Source organism: Acanthochromis polyacanthus, chromosome 2 (assembly GCF_021347895.1).
Source record: "Acanthochromis polyacanthus isolate Apoly-LR-REF ecotype Palm Island chromosome 2, KAUST_Apoly_ChrSc, whole genome shotgun sequence".
Classification (NCBI taxonomy): Eukaryota; Metazoa; Chordata; class Actinopteri; family Pomacentridae; genus Acanthochromis; species Acanthochromis polyacanthus.
Window position 1 is genome coordinate 30,232,812 of NC_067114.1, and position 21,475 is coordinate 30,254,286.

Sequence of the window (21,475 nt, forward strand, 5' to 3'; positions counted from 1 at the left end):
GCTGTTTCAGTCTATCTGCTTTTGATGAGTATGAGGAACTTTATTGTTTCTGGGTTTTTTTTTTTACTCCAAGTTACAAACAAATACAAAAAGCTCACTGGCAGAAAGCTTACAGGCCTTAGAGGACGGTAGCCATTTTCCCTTACATACCTACACACTCTCTCTCCACACACACCTCATCCATGCGCGCACTCACACACTGCAACTACAAAGAGCCAACTGGTCACATTTAAAAATGTCAATATATATCTATATACATCATTTCTGAAACATAGATCCAATAATTACAATAATAATAACAATATGATACAGTTACACTTTTCCGAATATTAGAGCTATACACAACATTATGGATGGATGCGGAGATGAAGGCAGCTCTGATTTGCTTTTAAACAAACACACTCACACACCTTCGCTGCGTCCTCAATAAAAATAGGAGCAGATTTGAATGGCAAGTCCGAGAAGAGCGAGCGGGGTGGACTGTGGGGGGTGGGGGGCTTCAAACTAGTAGGATATACACGGTTACTGGGTGTAAATAACTTACAGTAAGAGCTCACATGCTGACTTCTCTAGAAAGCACTTGGTCAATTACAAAACATCGGCACTTGACACGTAAAACGATATTTAGACATTAAACAATAGGTAGCAAGGTTGTAAGGTAGGACGTAAGGTAGAAACGTAGTTAGGTAGCATATTCATCCTCTCCTCCGGACAGCTACTTTAAAAACGACGACAACATACAGGAACACTAAGTTTTAGATTTTTTTTCTTTTTTACAAGAGCAAGTACCACAGTCATTATTTTTACGTTGCCCTAAAACACCAAAGACCAACATGCCAAACAAATAAAAGTGCTGCGCTGCTGTACAGTACTCGGTTGATAATATGAAATGTTTTTAAATCTAGATTTGGAATCTGTTTGTTTCTTCATCACCGTCTTCTTCTTTAGCTCCATTTTCTGCTGGCCTCTCTTTTTTATGTTTTTCTTCAAGTTTTCTTTAATTTTCCTGCTGTTTCTGTCTCGTGTCCCTCCTGGGAAGCCTGGTAGTAACCTTTCCAAACAGATGGACGGATGGATATTATATTTTTAAATTTTTTTCCAAATGGTTTCATCTCTACGGTTGGAAGGCGCTACCGGCGGTGCCCAGGCTCATGCTTTTCAGTTTGTTGTCCTTCTTCCACTTCATCCTCCGGTTCTGGAACCAGATCTTGATTTGTCGCTCCGTCAGGCAGAGCGCGTGCGCGATCTCGATCCGCCGCCGCCGTGTGAGGTACCGGTTGAAGTGGAACTCCTTCTCGAGCTCGAGCGTCTGGTAGCGGGTGTACGCCGTCCGCGCCCGTTTCCCGTCGGGGCCCGTCATATCTGAGGGTTTGGAGCGGATAAATGGCGGTTAAGGAGGCACCAACAAACGGTCAGCATTCAGACAGACACACAAACAGAGAGCTGGCAACATAAACTGCAACTTTACAACACCCCAGAATGCAAAAGAACCAGGAAATATGCTCTAAAATACCACTGGATCAACACCTCTGTGACGCAGCGTGATGACTTATTCATAAACACATTGTTTGCTGCAGGTTTGCTGCATTGCATTCTAATATATTCTGGCCACAGGTTGTATTCTGTTGTGTTCACCTCATTTATGGCCGCCAAACATAAACTACACAATACAGAAGGCAGAATCTCACACATTTTCCTGAGAATCAAAGTGCGTAAAGACGCAGCAGCAGTGAGTTAAACTGTCCCCCATTCTAACCACAGTATTTCTTGACACATTTTATTTCTGCCATTTCCACTCCACAGCCTCTGCTAAAGGATTTGCTTTTATTTGTCACCTTACTATTTTCCTTTTTAACCACCCCTCTTCACCATCACCCTCTATATTCCCCCTTTTCACTCCCTCTAGCTCCCTTCAAGATTTTATTGCCCCGTCCTCTGCCTCACCTCTCTAATAAAGTTCCCACACGTAATAAAGCTTCACTTTCAAAGGAGCAGCAGCTTCCAAAGCCTCGCTGGCCTCTTTCTTTTTCTCCCTCTTCTTTCTTTTCCCACCCTGCTCTGTCTGCGCTCCCCAGCCTGTTGGGCTTTGCTGCCCGGCTTGCCTCTCCCTTGACAGATTTATGACGCTTTTGTGGAATTTGCTAAAATAAAAAAAAAGGAAGAAAAGACAGAGGGGGCAACCATCCGGCGTGCCTGTCTTCTACAGGAGGAAAATTTAAAACGAATTGCACCCTGATGCACTGAAAAAACACGCTAATACTGAAGTTGCTCAGCTGCTTAACTAGACGTTGGCCAGCTGTTCTGTTTGGTTACTTTCTGATTTTCAGGTGTAAAAAAATAGTGAAATATGGGCATCTGCTGTAAATCACATAAAACAGGTAATTCGTGCTTTCTATTACGATGACAGCCAAATCAAAATATGAAACTGAAACAGCTGAAAAGGGCTCGATGGGGTGCAGACAAAAACAAGAAGCCGTGGCTAATTGTGTGTCTTTCTGCTATTCTCAAGCAGCCAGTTTACTCAAATCAAATCAAAGCAGCAATAAGTCTGCTAAATCTTAGTGTGTATTCAAAGAGGCTCGGAGCACTATGGCTCCCCATGTAGCTCCAAGAAGCACTAACTGTCACCAGCCCCATGTGTCCATACGTACAGGCTGCAATCTACTGAGCCAGCAATATGAATATTATCGCCCTGGAACTTCCATGATACAGAGCTAATAAGCTGTAAACACAAGAGCAGCATGTACCATGGCTAATGTGCAGCTTTCTCATCCAGGGGAATATCTGTGGTGTCTGGCCGTCGCTGCCCGTGCTGCCAGCGGCTGATCCCGCCGGGCCGCCCTCCTGCTTCTGCCCGGGCTGCGGGTGCCCGGTCCTAGGTGCTGGGTTGCTGCCGTGCCCGGCGTCCCGGTTGTGTTGCAGCTCCTCGGTCTCTGGTGACGCGTCGTCCAGCTCGGTGTAGCGCTGCGCCGTGCCGCCGCCGGAGGAGGCTGAAGACAGGTTTGGAGAGCTGAGATTACCGCTTCCTGGTTGATCCGAGCGCGGAGAGGAGCTCTGGGCGCCCAGCTTGGTGCTCTCACTGCCGGGTGACAGGAGGGAGTCCGCCGCGGAGGCGAGGGAGCAGCTGGACGGCTGTCTGAAGCCTCTCTCCGCCGCCGGGGAGCCGAAGCCCCGGGAGTCCCCGACGACCGAGCCGCCTCCGAAGTGTCCTCCGGTGTTGGCGGCGCCGCTGCTCCCCCCTCCCCGGTTGGTGACCGTCAGGTCCATGCCATTGTAGCTGTAGCCGTAAGAGCCCGTCGCATGGTGCATGTTGGCGGAGGAAGAGTCCCTGTACGTCCCGCCGTTCATTGCGCCGCTGCTGGCTCCATAATTTAGCAGTTGATAGTCGGGGCCATTTGGGTAGCGCCCCGAGAACGAGTTTACAAAGTAAGAGCTCATTTAGGTTGTTTTAGAGAGTTGCAGGCTTACAGTTGAGTACTAAGGGGCGCTTGATTTGTTAGATTTCTCTTGGTCGTTATAACGCGGGTACTTTCAACGATTTATGATGTATTAGTGAATTATGGCGTTGCACTGTACTTCGTTTTTAGCTATGTATGCGCCGTCCAAATATGGGGGTGGGGTGGTGTGTGTGTGTGTGTGTTGGATGGAGGGGTGTGTGTGTGATGGGGGAGGTGAGGGGTGAGGTGAGGGAGGAGAGAGAGAGACACAGAGAAGGTGGGGAGGTGAAGGGGGGGCGGTCACGTGCTTTTGTTGACCAGTCGTAAATTCTCGCCGATGACTTTGGAGAGGTAATTCATGCTCTGAGGTTTCTAATGATAAAGGGCTGGGCGGGGAAAGCTCTCTCTCTGTCTCTCCCCCTCTCTCTCCCCACCTCCCTTCCTCTCTCCCAGCCTTTATTCCACTGGTAGAGGTGCAGGGGGTGAGCTCAGAGCGCCACCTACTGCAGACATAATTTATTGCATTGATCACAAAGACAGAAAGAGGAGGAGAGGCAGAAAGTAGACCCTCCAAAAGAGTCTGTTAGCTATAAAATATTCTTTCTCTCCCTGTGTGTGTGTGTGTGTGTGTGTGTGTGTGTGTGTGTGTGTGTGTGTGTGTGTGTGTGTGTGTGTGTCATCACTCAGGCCTGTTAATTGACCTTTGCTGAGGCTGGAAATTAGGAGGCGACGACCATAAAATAACCCGTTAATAATGAACACGGCAGACATGGAGCAAAACATTACACCTTCAGCAGAGAGCTGAGGGAAGGTTCCATCCACAATTTAGGCCTACGAGGAAAAATAAAACAACATTAATAATAATAATAATTTGAATAGCAAGTGTGGCTATTAAAAGAATAATTTTAGTAAAAATAATAAGTCATACAATCATTAACTGTCTAAAACAATCAGTCAACAATCGGTGGTGGAAAAGGGGTTATTTCTGTATATTTGTTCAAACATTTTTACTGTACTTATTAATATTCAACTCAGTCAGCTACCAAAAACCAACCCAAAGTATTATTTTTTTCAGTTTGCATTGTACAGTGCTCCTTCTTTTCTCTTTCTGCCATAGTACAGTGGGCATTTTCAACACAAATATCACACAAAAGTGTTGCAGATTCAGATTTTTACTGTAAAAAAACACACACTAACATTAACCTAAAGCATTACCACCACAGATGCTTACTCATATACAGACTTAGATTATGAAAAATGTTAGATTTTCTTCTCTTTCTTTCTTTCTTTCTTTCTTTCTTTCTTTCTTTCTTTCTTTCTTTCTTCTCTTGCCCCTTCCCTCTCTCCCCTTTCATTCTTTCTCCCTGCAATCTCCCTTCCAGCTGCAGAGGAGGAATGTTAAACCTGATCTGTGACGTCCACACTGGATGGAAATCTGCTGATTTATGATTTGTTGATTCCCTGGTTGGGATGCATTTCAGCCAGGGTGCCTGTGAGTGTGTGTGTGTCTGAGTGTGTTTGCAGTAGGCCTCAGTGTGCGCTCGGCTGTGCATGTTTCATTGTAAGTCCGACACGCCGCCCAGAGCAGGGACAGATGAAGAATTCCAGATTTTTGTGTGTGAAATGATACAAATGAGTGTACTCTGTGGGGGAGTGTGTGTAGTTGCAGGCCACGTTTCAGACACTCAGCTGCTCTCACACTGAGTGTCAGCCACACCAACCAGCAGTTGCTATGGAAGTCATCTTGAATTTAACAAAGTAACCAGGCAGTTAAAAAAACAACAAGTGCAACAGGCATCAACAGGGGGTTAAAATCCACAAAACGGATCAAATATTTATTATTTTATCCACTGGAGTTTTTATATAAGCACTAAATCAGCCGACTGCTGGCCTGAAAGCAGGCCGGAGAGCCTAAAAGCACCCAGCTCAGAATGTACCAGGAATGGCCAGGGACAAAGAGGAGGAGGCGCTGACCCAGTTGGCACACACTTCTGAACACACTCCCCTTGTTATATATAGATTTCTACCATCACACCGAATATTTGGTCTATGAAACAGCTCGCTAAACATTTTGCTCCAAACAAATCCCACAGTTTCTGATAAGGGCAGTTTGGTGATTTTTCATTTTTGGCTCAGAATAGAAAAGTGGAAATCTGCTGAGCATCTTGAGTCCTCTGGTGTTTACTTTACATCTAATCTTCTGTAACAATTCTTCATCTGTTGGGTCATTTTTTATTCATTTTTTCTGTCATCCCAAAGGTCAGGATGTTCAGGACTCTGGGTTTGAATCCACGGTAAAGCAAAAGGCTTCATTTTAGCAGCACATTTTATCATCATAATCTAAAATTGCACAAGATAACTTTACAAACCAAGCACAAATGTGAACACGGTTCTTTGTAATCTATCCAGTACTTTAATCCTCATTTTAGGCAGATGTTAGGATGCTTCAGTTTGGGAGATATTTATCTTTAGTTTCAGATTTATGGTCTAATAAAACACTTTCAGACTCTCAGAGAGTACAGTGTGCAAAGTTCCAACACTCCATGAAACTTTATATGGAGGAATGAGCCTTTCAGTAGCAGATTTCAAGCACAGACAAAATAAAAACCCATAACATTTTCTTTTTGTTGCCAAAAATATGAGAAACACCCAACACGTGTGTGCAGTTAATGTGTTTGTATGTAAAAGGAGCCCTCTGGGTCACAGTGAAATCACTTCCACTGTGTTTAACATAGAACATCTGCCAGCATGGAGCTTCTCTTCTGCAGTGGAATCCCAACTCTGGATATGATCACAGCCGCAAGCATGCATCCGTACATGATGTAGATCAAACCTTTAGGCTTATTAAACTTAAAGTTAAGAGAGGTCATTTGATGGTGAGTCTGAGTGTATTCTGTGTTTTTCACTTCTTGATATTTAACTGCAAATTACATTAAATCATACAAAATCTAAACTCTGAGTCAGATTGCTAATTGTTCACTGACAACCTGAGCTGTCTGCTGGCAGCACATCTGAGAAGTAAACGAGGCTTTACTGGGAAACTTAAATGGAATTTAATGAGATGAAAGATCACAGTAAATGTGTTTCTCCAGTAGGCACATGCCACAAATATGGAATTTTATCATGCAAATGGAAGACCTGTTGTTGAAGGAAGCTGAATAGCATTAAAATAACGTTATTGTGTTTTTGTTTTCTACATTTAGAAACAGTGGGGGAACATTTCAGGCTCTGTTAGGATGTAGTTTCTAAGTGTGATGATGCTAACTCTGTTATCATGTTTGTGTGTTTAAACTGCGCTGATGAGGAGCACGGGATGACGGAACGAACGCGGGCTACAAAAGGGCCTTTTTGGGTGCGCGCGCATCAATGAAACCCAAGATGGAAGCCGCGCGCCGGTCACTCAGGGGACACGCAGAGTTCAAAGGGTCACGAGGACATTGTCCACTTTGTCTGTCTGAAGTGTGTGTGTGTGTGTGTGTGTGTGTGTGTGTGTGTGTGTGTGTGTGTGTGTGTGTGTGTGTGTGTGTGTGTGTGTGTCTGGCTCGAGGACAGGTCAACTTTCTCTCCCTTCTTTCTGCTCATCAATTAGCAGAGCGCGCGCCCTCAGCGGCAGCTCTCGCGCCCTCCTTGTCACTTCCCCTCCGGACCGTCGCGGCGTGCGTTTTTTTTTCGCGCCCCACGGGCCTCGCTCTCACCTCGCACGCCGTAAATATGTGCGCGCACACGCCGCAGAGGCTAAAAGGTTTACGCGCGGGTGTAAAGTATTCCACTAAATCATAAAAACTAAACCCGAATGTCGCACTTCGTTAATGTTTGAACCCAAAATAACAGCAGAGCCTCTCTAATTTCCGTTTCTTTACATTTTATTGAACATTTCTCATAGGTAGTATATGCAATTACTTGACAAAAAAGACTAACATAAACAAACAATGTAAAAATCCATAAAATATACACTTTCCTGAACGTTTTTAGGTAGTTTGCAGAATAACATCAGTAGGATAACACCCCCACCCCCCACCTCTATACTGGAAAACAGCTGGAAAGGTTAAATTACCCCCACCCGCTAATTACCCTCACCCTACAAGGTGGTATTTTTATTTTTTTATTTTTACCCCCTCTTGCTTATTTCTATACAGTTTAAATATGAACACAATATGACATAGTTACACTTCTCCAATAGGCGTTTTCCTCCCCGCGTCGTGTTGCGCGTGTGTGTTTTCCAGAGAGTGAAATTAAAATACACACACAGCACATTTAGAAAAATAACAGGGAGGAAAATCAAGTCCTAAAGCTCCGAAACAAGTGCCTGACACATAGGAAGTACATTTAACAAAAATAAGAAAGGAGATCTCGGTAGGAGAAGAAGTTGGGTAGTGTTGTTGGAATGCAGCTCGTCACCGTTGGGTGGTGGATTACTTATTTACTGAGGCTGTGTTTAAACACCCCTTATCATGTTTTGTTTCTCCATTTTAATGAAGAAATCCCACAGTTACACGGTTCTTTCTCTGCAGTCCAAATGATTCTGTCCAGTTATCAGAGCAGCCTACAGAAGCAGGTGATCTGATCGTGTCCTTCTTTCTGAACGAGTCCACCCTGCTCAGGTAAAAATGAAAGAAAGAAAGAAAATGTACAGCGACATTTCCCAGAGTTTTTACACCAGAAAACCGTCTGGACGAACTTTGAGACGGGAAGGGGAAGGGAATAACCAGCATGTCTTTTCCTCCACCCTCCTCTTCCTCCTTTTCTGTTGAACGTGAGTTTATTTTTCCCTTTTCTTTCCGTTATTCTGTGAATTCACTCCGTCCGTTTCTCCTCTTCATCTGCACCGTTCACCGTGGACGAGGAGGAAGAGGACGAGGAGGAAGAGGAGTTGATCAGCTTGTTCTCCTTCTTCCACTTCATCCTCCGGTTCTGGAACCAGATCTTGATCTGTCGCTCCGTCAGGCAGAGCGCGTGCGCGATCTCGATCCGCCGCCGCCGCGTGAGGTACCGGTTGAAGTGGAACTCCTTCTCGAGCTCGAGCGTCTGGTAGCGCGTGTACGTCTGCCGTCCGCGTCTCCCGGGGCTGCCGAAGGTCCCTGAGAGGAGAGAGACGCACGGAGAGTTACGCTTTAAGCAGCAGGTCACACATGAACTGGTAAAAACAGCTGGTCACGTTAGAGGAAATACAGTTTATTATTCTATTCTATTCTATTCTATTCTATTCTATTCTATTCTAAAGCGCTGTGATCTCATTGGTTCTGTTATTCTCATCTCCACCCACCAATTGAAGATCAATAAAAGTTAATCCACCCTCTAATCAGTTGTGTTTTAAGCATCCTTCTGAAAATGAGCTGCTTTAATAAAAAAAACACGGTACAATATAATTGTATCATATTTGATTAAATGAATGTTAGTGTGGCTGCTCAAAGTGCCACTTGTTTTTTCTTGTTTTTTTTTATCTGAAACTCTGATCTAATTTTTTCTCTTATGAAAACCTAACAACCAGTCCATTTATGAATTAAAGTTCATGAACTTTAAAACTTGCATGACTTCTGTGGTGAAGTATTAAGTAATTTCAGTGATAAACGGAGAAGAAAGGCGCGCATTGTTGAAGAGGGTTTTCCAGCACACGTTAAAAAATATTATTATTATTATTAAAACCACAACAACAATAAAGGTAAGGACAGACGATCATATCTCCCGGTATTTCCCCGGTGAGGATCAGCTTCCAGGGCTTTGGTCTGCTCTCTTCCACACTATCTGGAGGCCTGTTTTGGCCCCTGGTGGTAAACAAATCGCCATGTTGTCAGTTTAGCAGCTTCAGTTTGTGTATTGATCTGAAAAGCAGATCATAGAAGGAAAACCGCACACTGCTCAGGCCACATATCTAAATCTGAAGATCCATGAAGAACAGAAAAAACTCAGCCAAACCGGATTATGGAGGAGTACGCGGGGCTTTTGTGCCATTCTGTTCTCTCTCCAGCTGCCATTTACATCTTCAGCTGTCATTTATAGCCCGCTCTGCGTTTTGCTCCTTATACATTTCTTTGCGGCGGAGCCTGTTTCCACCTCATCTGTCATAACTCGGAGTGTCCTGCAGGGCTTTGTACAACAGTAGCCCTGCATCATCCACCATTACTCACTGCACTCTCAACAGGCCGTTTTTCTCAGTTAAACAAAGATACTCTGTTTTAACTGCTCAGCATCCCACAACACTTTTTTACACTTTGCTTGAACGCGCAGCGCTGTGAAATAAAACAGACTTGTGCGTATTTTTGGGATAAATCATGCTAAAGCTGGCCCTGCACGGCTCACTGTACCTCCGAACTTGGCAGCATTTACAGGCCTGATTATCTAATCCGTTTAGAATAAACAGTGTCTGCGGTAAAAGGTTAACAGTAAAGGCTCCGTATTAGATAGCAGAGGAGAAGTGATTAAAAAAAATAGTAGCTGGAGCTCTGATATCACTGTTTTTATCAGTAGCGGATAACAAAAAGTTTTCTCTTTGTATGCGCTTCAGTGAAGGATTGTTGATGATTTTTACATAATTTTATTTTACTTGTAGGTTGCAGCAGATCTCAGAAATAAGAATAAGGTTTTTAAAATGAAAAATGGACAAACAGCCGGGCTGTTAAATAGATAGCTGACTCACAGAGCATGCATGCTTTTAGTTTCCTCTCTGTCTACTAACCTCTATCTCTCTATCTGCTCCTTGTTTTCACCCACAACACTGTATGACAGGCTTTTCCTCTAACTTTCCTTCCTTCTGCTCGGTAGCTGTCGGTCAGCAGGTCACACTCAGTAACTGGAGCTACAACCCAAACAAACCCGGTTTATGACGGACAATAAAATAGCGAGCACATGACTGACTGACAGGCCAACAAACGGGGATCATAAAGCAGCTACTGAGAGAGGAGGAGGGAGACGAGAGAAAGACAGCGGAGAGGCTGACAGAGGAAACAAACGTCAGTTTTATGACGGGGATCATAAAATATGCAAGGAAGAGGAAGAAGAAGACACTCACCGTTACACGCGTTCATCCGCTGCATCCACGGATAAATGGGAGCTGACGACGCTTTGTCGTCCATCGTCTCACCGAACAGCCCCTTCCCACCGAGCCCCGCGCACTCCGCTTTACGGTGCATGCCGTCCTGGCTTAACACGAGCTGGTGCTCCTCCAGACTGCACGGGTGCTCCTTGTCCCGGTAGAAGCTCGTGGCTGCCGCTGCTGCCGCCGCTGCCGCCGTGGCGTAATCGCAGGCACCGGCTCCGGTCGCGCCCCCTACACCGACCCCGGCCGCTGCCGCCGCCGCACGGTGCCCGCCGTACGCTCCGTTGGTCGCCTGCTGGTAGTAGGTGGACCCCGGGTACGGTTTGTCCTGGTGCACGCCGCCCCCGCTGGCGCTGTATGCCATGGCCGCGGCGGCGGTGACGGCGGCTGCCCCCGGGTAGTGCCTGAGCGGGTGGTCGGCGGCGTATCCCGACGAGTACAGCGGGATCTGACCCAGGAACGACTCTGCCGCCGCCGCCGCCGCCGCCGCCTGCCCTCCGCCACCCGTTCCCGGTAGCGTCACCGGGAAAGAGGAGTTGACAAAATAGGAACTCATCGAGAGAAAGCAGGAGAGGTGAAGAAGAGAAGAGAAGAAGAAGAGGAGAGGGGAGGACAGGAGGGCACGAAACAAACACAACAACAACGTTCACGATGAAGAAGAAGAAGAAGGGGGAGTAGACGGAGGCTGACGGCTAACGGTTCTCCCTCCCGTCCTCCTTCCTCTGCCTTCCCCTGCCTGCACTTTATGATTTGTTGTGTTTTATAGCCGACAGTCCGACGGGCTGCTGCTATCACTTAGTTTATCGCAGATTGGGAGGAGGGGGTGAGGAGGGTGAGGGTGGGGGGTACCGGGGTGGCTGAGTGCCAGTGTGGGACGGAGAGAGAGAGAGAGGGGAGGGGGTGAGCGAGTGTGTGTGTGTGTAGAAAACGGGATAGGGTGATGAGGGGGGTGAGGGGGGAGGCAGAGACCAGCTGACCTCCCGCTGACCAATGGGAAGCCTCCGTGCCTGGCATTCGTTCGCCCCTTTTCCTTTCGTTGGAGAGAGGAAGAGGATGAGGAGGGAGGGGGTCTGGGAACCACTGTGACCCCCCCACAGCTCCACCACAACCGCTCTCCTTTTCCTATTTCCCTTCTTCAATCTCCCGCTCTCTCTTTTTAATTCTCATTCAGTCTCTTTCTAATCTTCCTCCGGTTCCCGGTGAGATTGCGCAATCACACCGGAATCCTCGGCGCGTTAAATTGATTCTTTCTCTCCCTGTGTGTCTTCCTCCGTCTGTTGTTGGGCCCATAAAACCCAGCAGCTCTCTCAAACACACACACACGCACGCACGCACACGCGCTCTCCCGGAGGGGGGGGTTGCTGCTGCACCACTAGAGGCCACCGAATAATAAAACATATTCCCGGCGCTTTGCAGATAATACCGAGCGCATTAAAATGAATTTGTCGAGCGTAAATCACAGCCAGGAGCGCGCATGACTCATGTGTGGTCCCGTGTGAGTGTGTGTGTGTGTGTGGCGGGCGTGCGAGTTAGCCTTCAATATAATGTGGGCTATGCACTCCTATAATTGAGGTGTTTGTATTTGCAGCCGGTAGATTTGGTCGGTGGGTAGATTTACGCGCCCCTCCCTGGTCAATATGTGCGCCATATTCCCACCGCAGGCTTTTCATCGCGGTTATTCCCTCCATCAAAAGAGCAATTGATAATCTGGGAAGGATTTCTGAGCATAATCTGATAGCTGTTAATGTTTTATTGCTGAAAGATAAGCCGTGTTGTGCTGCATGAATGCTGGACTGTGTTCCTCCCAAACATTCTGCAGCAGTCTGGTGGGTTTGATCAATGCGCGCCGTGAATTATTATTTTCTTCTACTGTGACACTGATTAGGCTGAGATGTAAAAGGAGAAGAAGAAAAGAAACAGCCCCGAACTTTCCCATTTTTCCCCCGTTTTCCTGACACTGATTATAGCCTCGCTCCTGAAACTCTTTCCTAGGTGGCCATATATTCAAGAGGAATCTGTTTAATGCAGCCTCCAGTATACATGCTGCGGCCACGAGCAAGAGAAATGTGGCCATCATCGATTCATTTAGCAATTTTACAACTTCCACTGAATTAATCACATTAATTACAAATGAGCAGTCTTAAATTCTTCCTATTTAGCCTGAAGTAGCCTCAGTGCAAATAAAAATACATTTAAAAACACAATAAATAAATATGCAGAAATACTGAAAGCTAGTCTGAAAAAGGTCAGAGATTTTTAGCAGTTAGCTATACAGTACAGAAATGTGCTTCTAATAAAAGAAATGCTGCATAAATGCTTCACATTTTACAGTTTGTAAAAATATATTCACATATGCAAAAGAGAGAGAAAAATTAAAATTTAATTACTTAATTTTCACCACAAACTTTCCTGCACTAGGTTATATTATTATTATTATGTTATCTTGGCAACTTTTAGTATACTTGTTTAAATTTTTAAAGTCAAAAAATGCAAAGAAACAGAGAACACACACACACACACACACACACACACACACACACACACACACACACACACACACACACACACACACACACACACACACACACACACAGTGCAGGCCTGCTTAACATTTTGTAATGACTCACTAAACTCTCTCCCTCTTTATCCCTCCAGCCCGTTCTCTTTTTGTAAAGATGGACAAAACCAAAAGGAGAGAATGGAAGACGGAGCATTTTAAAGTCTCCCTTCTTTCTATTCTCACTTCCAAACGGAATATGTGTTGCTGAGGTCATAAAATAACCGCAGCCATAAATAAGTCTCCCTCTCTCTCTCGTGTTTCCCTGCACAGGCTCTGACTTGTCTGCATGGCCAAACTGCAGACAGTCCGACTGACAAATAGAGACAAAGGCTCTATTTTTACTTTTACTTCGCCCTCCTCCCATCCGATGCCTCCTCTCTCAGATGCAGGAGGACAGATAATAAGTTTAATGCTGGGCTCTCGCTTTCTCTGCAGGATCCTACAGACATATGGAGAATCTCGCCTCTTTTTTTAAACTTTCATTTTGACCTCCCTCTCTCCTCTCTCTGTGTCTCTCTCTGCTTGCAGGCAGGACGCTCCGTTTCCTCTCCGCTTTGTGGGAACGGGAAGCAGCAGCATTGTGTTGGAGCTGACTGTGGTTTAATCATTAATGAGCACTAACAGTCGGGACAGGACAGGCATGGCCTCCAGCCCGGGACACACACAGAACGGTAATACTATCATTATATATATACACAGCCATATGCATTAGTTCGGTCTTAACAAGATTGTGGCTTTGGCATATAGTATTAGTGGAACCTGCTGAAGCCTGGAGGGGAAATATGACGTCCTGACAGATAAATGGCATATTCTGATTTATCCAAAGTAGCAGTTAACTACAGTAGAAATTACTGGGACGGGATAAGTCTGTGTAAAACAAGCAGACCGCTCGGAATGCTGTTTACCGTCTTTTGAATTAAATGGTGTCACGCAGCGTAAATTAATGGCAGGCCTCACCGAGGGTTTCCACCAAAGGCTGCATATGTGCTTTAAACGCTGAACATGTTTCATAAATGGGAAAATTAGCAAGGCCTGCTTTCCAATTTGCCCTATGTAGATAAATATATGCTTTTATATCATGTGAAAATACATATTTTGGGGATGCTACAGTACAAATACAGGAATATAAGTTAAGTAGGCTAACGTCATGTGCCAAATATTGTTTTTCAGTTAGCCTTTATACGCTATGAAAATGTAAGCTATCACATAAAATTCGTCTTTTGGAATTGCTACAGTACAAATACAAGAATGTAAGCTAAAAAGGCTAACTTCATTTACATTTTCAGCCTTTTTTTTACAAATCATGTGCAACTTTAGACAATTAATGTAGTAGTATTGAATTTTATAACACCAAAAAGCACATCAGAAAGCTACAGATCCATGCTGATAAAACTAGCATCACAGACCTCAGTGTTAGCTTAAATATTAACCCCAGTAGAAGCTTTTAAAACTGGGTTAAAGCAACTGTGTCTCAGTCTTTCATTGAAAATAACTTGAAAGCAACAACATGGCCTCGTTTCTCTGCATCCAGCAGCATGTGACTGTGTGTTCATACACTAAGCTGTGTGTGTCTGTTGTGTCTCTGCAGGTGTGTCTCAGTTTGGGAGAAGCAGAAGCAACAAACGGTACCAAACGACAGGAGGGAGGAGAAAAAAAAGGAACATTCTGGACTGGAAATGGAGACTGGAAAGTTTGACGAGAGCTGAGGAGCGTTTGGAGGCAGCAGTTCATGTGTGCGTGAAAAAAAGAAGCATAAAAGGGTAACAGAAGGACTTACACACCCTCAGCCCAGAACAGTCACTCTGCTGGGTTTGTCTGCCGTTTCCTCGGTGTAGCATGTTAGCATTAGCCTGCTGAAGTTTAGCCAGAGTTATTACTGTAAATAATGATGCTGGACAGTTACAGTTAGCTCTGCTGTCCTTTTGTTCAGCTAGTTTGAAGTTAGTTTTCATTGAGTCTGTTAAGTTTTTATAGAAGAAGGAGTCCAATTTCTAATTTAATTAGTAATTTAGCAACACAGTGAGGAAATAAATAGGAAACTAATAGACTGGACCTTCTGAAAGATAAAACAGACCGCAATAATTAAGTTAGCCTACTGTTAGCCTGCTTTAACAGCAACAACGTTATAGCTAGCATGTGAGCCTATCACAATTACCACACTAGTAGCACTAATTCTAAAAGTATTATTATTATTAGATGCAATAATAATAAAGATAATAACAACAATAATAATAATACTAGGCTGATAAATAGAGACTGTCTGTGCAGGATACTGAAGCATTTCCCCATAGTAAAGCCTGATATTCCGGGATGCTGCTCCCACGGTTTCCAATTGTCAGGAGGTTTTTCTGAACGGATATGCGCTCTAAGCCCGCTGTATTCCCTGCATATTCCCGGGCAGTAAATCAGAGCCGTGCAGAGGTGATGGAGCTTCAGAGTAAACAGCAGAGAGCCGCTGAAGGAACTCCAGGAATCTGAGAAACTTCAGAGATTATCGACAATTAAAGCTGAAGGAGTCGGACTGCTGCTTTATAGCTTTATGGCTCTTTTTCACCTCGTTGAGTGTGTGTGTGCGCGCGTGCGTGAGGCAGACACACACACACACACACAGAGAACTCGGGACTTTTATGGCTTTATGACTCTTTATGACTCCTTGTAAAGTCCGAGGAATGGCGACGAAGTGAAAAACAGGCCCGCAGCAAACAGCAGATGAACAAATGTGCTGTTCTGCACACGAGGAACGCGCGTGCGCGTGCGCGCTGTACAGTTCATCTGCGGTTCATTTGCGCCTCGACGAAGCTCATAGCGGCTGCACTCACTCATTACTGTTAACAAGCACTGAGAAATAATTAACTGTCTATGAAATTAAAACTTCACTATTTATTTCACTCATTTACTTTTTTTCCTCTTTTTTAAAGCAAGATTTTTATTTCAACCATTAGGGAGAGAAAACCAGAGTGGAGTTACGCATTTAAATGTTGCTTCACCACCGAGGAGTTAGAATTTAAGATTGCAGCAACAATTACAGCAATAAACTGTTTTTAATTCCTTAAATGAAAATTAACTTTTATTTTGAAAATATGCAAAATTTAAATAATGAGCCAAATGAGTTTCCTTTTATTTAAACTATGTTATTATTATTATTATTATTATTATTATTATTATTATCATTTTTATTATTATTATTTTTATTAATAATAATAATAACAATAATAATGATGATGTCTCCTTAAAGGATCAGGAATTTCTGAAATTATCTTGTATATAAACATGTGAGTAATTTATGTTTAAAGTCTCTACAACTTAGTTTATTCTCCAAAGTTAACTTCACAGATTTTTAAAAAAATGCAGATCCTCGTGGATCGTCTGGGCACAAGAGTGAAAACCCCAATTTAACTAAAAGATATTTAACCTCAGTGTTTCCACAGCACTGCAGAAGTTTAAACAGATTTCTGTTGGGACGTGTGCGTGTGTTTACGTGTGCGCGCACTGACCGACCTCTCCGGCTCCAGTTAATGCCAAACCCAGAGAAACCGCCTGACTTGTGCTTTTTTCTCTCTTTAAATTATTGTTTCAATGCATTAATCGTTTCCAGGCAGCTCGGGGCGGCCGGTCGTGTCCTTCAGGGTTCCGTGAGCTCGCGCTCCGGGTCACTTCACCGGACTGTTGCCGGTGGGCGCGAGCCGTCGGCCCCAGAAAGGCCCCGGGAGCAGTTAAAGATTAACGGGAGGATGAATGCGGCATCACGGGGAGGACCGCTTGTTTTTCTGCAAAGTTTCTGCCGGACTGAATGAGAGGAGACGAGCGGACACGCGCACATGCATGTTCACGACGTCAAATAATCATATTGTATAACAGCATATTATGAATTATAGTCAGCATAATTATATAGAAACAATAATATAAACATGCATTTTAATTATTATTTTTATTAATGTTCTTTTTCGTGAACGCATGGAGCTTTATCATAATACTAGAAACATAATAAAAACAGCAAGTTAGCAAATTGAATACACACACAAATACACATTAAAATATAGACAAATACACAGCAAGCAGCTTTTAATAATACCAAATGAATTTTAAAAAATTAGACGCAGCACCAACCAGCCTGTAAACGACAGTACGTGAGAACAGATGCAGCTGGATTTATCATGGAGCTACAAAAATAATGTGGAATTCCCCCCTGAAACTCCCGCCAAAGTAATCATAATCTCCCTCCACACAGAATCCAATCGAGGTGTTTGTGGAGCAGAGAAGAAATCGGCCAAATGAGAGGAAGGAGATAGAATATTGATTCTCCATCTGATCTTAATGGGCTCCAGTTGATTCTGAATGTCGGATTAAAGTCAGATGAGGCTGGAGCCGTAAATTAAACACAACACCGTGGATTCATGACGTCCCCCGCCTCCCGTGCACGAGGGTTCTTCAAATGATTACACACAGACACGCACGGACACACACCTGGATGTGTGTGTTTGGGGGGGTTGCACAACAGATCTGCAGAAGAGCGCCAGTAAAAATGATGAAATCACAGCGCAAGGACGAGTTATTATGTCTGCACACACACACACACACACACACACACACACACACACACACACACACACACACACACACACTAGAAACACGCACATGAAATCGTGCACAGCGCAGCCGCTGGTTGTCTCTGCACATCCAAACAGCGACCCTGACCAATCAGCACAAATTTTACATCCTGAGCTTCTGTTTCCTTGGGCACAACGCGCGCACCCACACTCACACTCACGTACAAGCCCAGTAGGTGGGTTTGGTGCACGCGCACGGCTTTCTCCACGCCTCATTCACCAGCACAGAGCAGCAGCAGCAGCAGCAGCAGCAGCAGTCAGGCCTAACCTTGAAGAGAAGAGCGAGAGAAAGAGAAAGAAACTTCTCTTTCTCTCCTCCAGCGCCACAAATCTGTCTCTTTTTGCGCGTTCACATCAAACACGGGGAGAAAAGACACGTGCACGCCCCTTTCCACCACCACTACTACATGCACGCGCTTTCTGCCTCCCGTCATGGCTGGCGTGGTTTAATTCCAGAGAGGACACTGAAGTAACACACATCATCAGTTTGTCAACAGCTACAGGACACACACGCACACGCACACGCAGCACTGAGCCTGTGATTGTGGGTGTTTGTGTGCTGTGATTTTTTTTTTTTTTGGAGGCTACTGTTGTCAACACGACGCTAGATGGCACCAGAGCGTTTTGTTAGGAGAGAACCGGAGCTGCCCGGAGGCTCTCTGCTCACCACTGCCGCCCAACAGCAGCTCTGTCCCGGCTACAGAGTCCGTGTGACCGCCGCCGCTGCAGCTCCTCAAACTGCCTTGAGTTGGAGTGATTTTTACGTGTGAGCCTGATTTTTTCTTTTCCAGAAAACCAGCCCCTGACATCCTACGATGTTTACCATCAATGATCGCATTAATGTAATTGAAGCCCGCCTTTAATGGTTTTATTTTTACTTTTACTCCTCAGTTGGTGACATTTCAGGATTTGGATCTTCTATATATGCTGCAACTTAAAGTTCATTTTTTACAGAATATATTGATATAGGCTCGATGTATAATATATATTTGACAAAGTTCATTTTTATATTAATAAACTAATGAGCATCGCTTGAGTTCTGTGACTTTTAAAGCACACAATATTCCTGCCTCTGTTGTTGCAGCCGAAAAAGACAGAATGACCGTTTCAGAGGTAATAATAATAATAATAATGTGCTATTCTCAATTTAAATATTTTTTTCAAATGCATCTGTGTGACTATTAATCACTTCTACTGCAGAAACAACAACAGCGACCAAGTCTAGTAAATCAGTAGAATCGTTTCCCTAATCTGTTTAAGGTACAAACACCACTAGGTAGACCTCATGAAATAACTTGGATATTTCAAACTATTCAGTTTCTAACAATTGTGAATTATTTTTTCTTCCTGAATTTAATACGTTTTAAAATGAATCTCTTTCAGGTCTACGCATGCGTCTTGACGCGTTTTTTCTTTTCTCCTGTTTTTATTTACTCCCCAGGTTAGCAAAAATCATTGTGTCCTGGTGATAAGAGGAACTAGTCTACATTCATAACGTTCATAAACTACAATCACTGCAATTTAAAGGCATAGTATTTATTAATACTGCCAATAATCCGGTTAACATATTCTAAAGCAATAACTGCATAAACTTTGACATTTAAAAAAACAACAAACGGACTACTAAAATAAATTATAAGAGAAATAATAATCTAATGCTGCGCTTTTATATGTCATGGATAACAGCCGTATCAGGCCACTAATGCCTGTATTACTGGTTCTCCTTACTTGTGGTTTAAACTAACACACTCGGAGCTGCTGCTGCTCAGTATTAATGCAATGTTTTCCTACTTTTCTGGAGTGATGGTATTTTTTATGACTGATCATTTTTTTATTTATGTAATGTTTCAGAAAGGAAGATTAAAGAACTCACGAGTGTTTTCTTTACTATATATATATATATATATATATTTCTCCAGTTGTCAGCAGTGTGCGATAGTCCATATAGTCTAGGAAGATGTGTTATTCATCTACAGAACAGGACACCAGCGGAAACTATTTTAACTGCTGAACTTAAATGTCTATTTGTATAAATGTTTTAATATGACTAATTTGGAAATAACTAAAAATAAAGACACTTTTCCCACAACATTTGCGAAATTGTGCGCTTTTTGGGGGGAGGGGGCAATATTCAACCTTTAAAAAAGGAAAATCTTTGTCAAATTTTAACAGGAGGCCGAATCTTTCACGATTTCTGCTTAGTGATGGCACAATAGCAAACAACATACAGTTATAAGAATAAAAATAAGAGTCCTGAAAGCCCTACATTAAAGGCTAAAATGATTGAATTATTCTCAGGTTAAGACAGAAGAAAAAATCTGTATGTGTGAGTGTGTGTCTGTGTGTGTTGAGATGAAGGATTCCCACCAGTGAGGTGTTTGATATTTGAGACAGCAACAAATTGGAGACCAAAGAGATGACAGACAGACAGACAGACAGACCCACAGATGTGTTTGTGAGTAGGCTGGTGGGGGGTTGTTGGGTGGTGTCTTCACCGGTTAGCTCCAGGAAAAAAAAACAGCCCGCCGCCCCAGGGAGGAAATGAGAAGGGGAAGCAAAGTCATAAAAGTGGGCTGGACGGACTGAGGAGCATTCCTGTGTCTGAACACACACAACCACACACTGGCTGTCAATCAGCTGAAAGATCCTGGAAGCTTTTCCACTGAGATCTGGAAGTGAAACAGTTACTAAACAACACAGGAGGAGAGGCAGGAGCACAAAGACAGACAGAAGCTTCAGTTTACAGCCAATCCACCTGCAGCCAGGTGCACCAACAAGTGAAGGAACAAGACGCACCAATGTTCCATATCAATAAAATAAAATCATTAGAAAACGATGCTGTGACAAATCCTGCACACCTGCCCAGACATCAAAGCCATCTTCATTCTCATGAACACACCAGCTACCCCCTCCCTGCGTGCACTCCATGCACAGCGTTAGCAAAAAAAAAAAAAAAAAAAAGACTTGAGCTAATCTTCCGGATCTCCAACAGCCGAGTCTGAACCGATGGATGGCTCCTGCGCTCCTAATCCCACCACTTAGAGAGCCAATTCATCTGGACAATTCATCACGGAGTCTAATCCGGCGAGGAAGCGCTTTAATCTGAGCTGGGAAAGTAACACCTCATTTATAACGGGAACGGATCAACCAGCAGCAGCCAGAGAAACGCAAAGCTCCTGCGGCTCCGCCGCTTTTTGGGCTCGTCGGGCTCCTTTACACAATGCGCATGCAGGGGCAGCGCGCGCAGGGCTACCGGATGAAGCAGAAACGTGCATGAACGAGCCTCTTACCGTTTGTTGATAATCCGTCACGAGCCCCCGACACACCTGCAACTCACTTCGGCGTCCCGCGTGCAAGGGAAGCCACGGCACCCCGGAATGGCACGAGACGAGCCCCAGCCCGGATGGATGGAGGATAATTGGGTGGAGTGGGGGGGGAGGGAGGTGAGGGTGAGGAGGAATCGGAGGGGCGTACGTTCTCCCCCCTCTGTCGTTGTCACCCAGCAGCCAAAACACTGGCGTTATCTTCATCATCATCATCCTCATCATCACCATCCTCCTCAACCACGCGGTGACAAACTAAATGAAATGTCAGATGAGAAAAATAAAAGCAATGAGCTCATCTCCGGTGTCTCCTCCGGTGGCGGCTGGCCATCTCCAAACCGGCACCACAGCGTTGCCCCCCCCCCTCAATCCCGGTCCACCGATTCGGCGTAGACGGCAAGCACGAGAGCAGCCGGAGCGAGGAGCCATAGCGGAGGAGGAAGAGCGAGGAGGAGGAGAGGGGGGAGGAGGGGGGAGGAGGGGGCGGGTTGTTGTCAGCGTCTCCTCGTGCCGGT

The 21,475-nt window shown here is 44.6% G+C and overlaps 3 protein-coding genes across 3 annotated transcripts in view; all 3 read right to left on the bottom strand.

Annotated features, from left to right (window-relative positions):
* hoxb3a (homeobox B3a) overlaps positions 1 to 21,381 on the bottom strand; it is an 84,876-nt gene extending 63,495 nt beyond the window's left edge. Inside the window, exon 1 of the mRNA XM_051938237.1 lies at positions 20,928 to 21,381. The gene's annotated coding sequence lies outside the window, so the exon portion shown is untranslated. The remainder of the gene's footprint in view (positions 1 to 20,927) is intronic.
* On the bottom strand, positions 17 to 3,640 carry hoxb5a (homeobox B5a). The gene is made up of 2 exons (XM_022195936.2): positions 2,748 to 3,640; positions 17 to 1,362 (listed from the first exon to the last, which is right to left on the bottom strand). The coding sequence occupies exons 1-2, from the start codon at positions 3,436 to 3,438 to the stop codon at positions 1,115 to 1,117; spliced, it is 939 nt and encodes a 312-aa protein (XP_022051628.1). The 5' UTR covers positions 3,439 to 3,640; the 3' UTR covers positions 17 to 1,114.
* hoxb6a (homeobox B6a) lies at positions 7,283 to 12,072 on the bottom strand. The gene is made up of 2 exons (XM_022195937.2): positions 10,444 to 12,072; positions 7,283 to 8,515 (listed from the first exon to the last, which is right to left on the bottom strand). Exons 1-2 carry the CDS (start codon positions 11,024 to 11,026, stop codon positions 8,232 to 8,234), a joined length of 867 nt encoding a protein of 288 aa, XP_022051629.1. The 5' UTR covers positions 11,027 to 12,072; the 3' UTR covers positions 7,283 to 8,231.
* Positions 21,382 to 21,475: the final 94 nt, after the last annotated feature.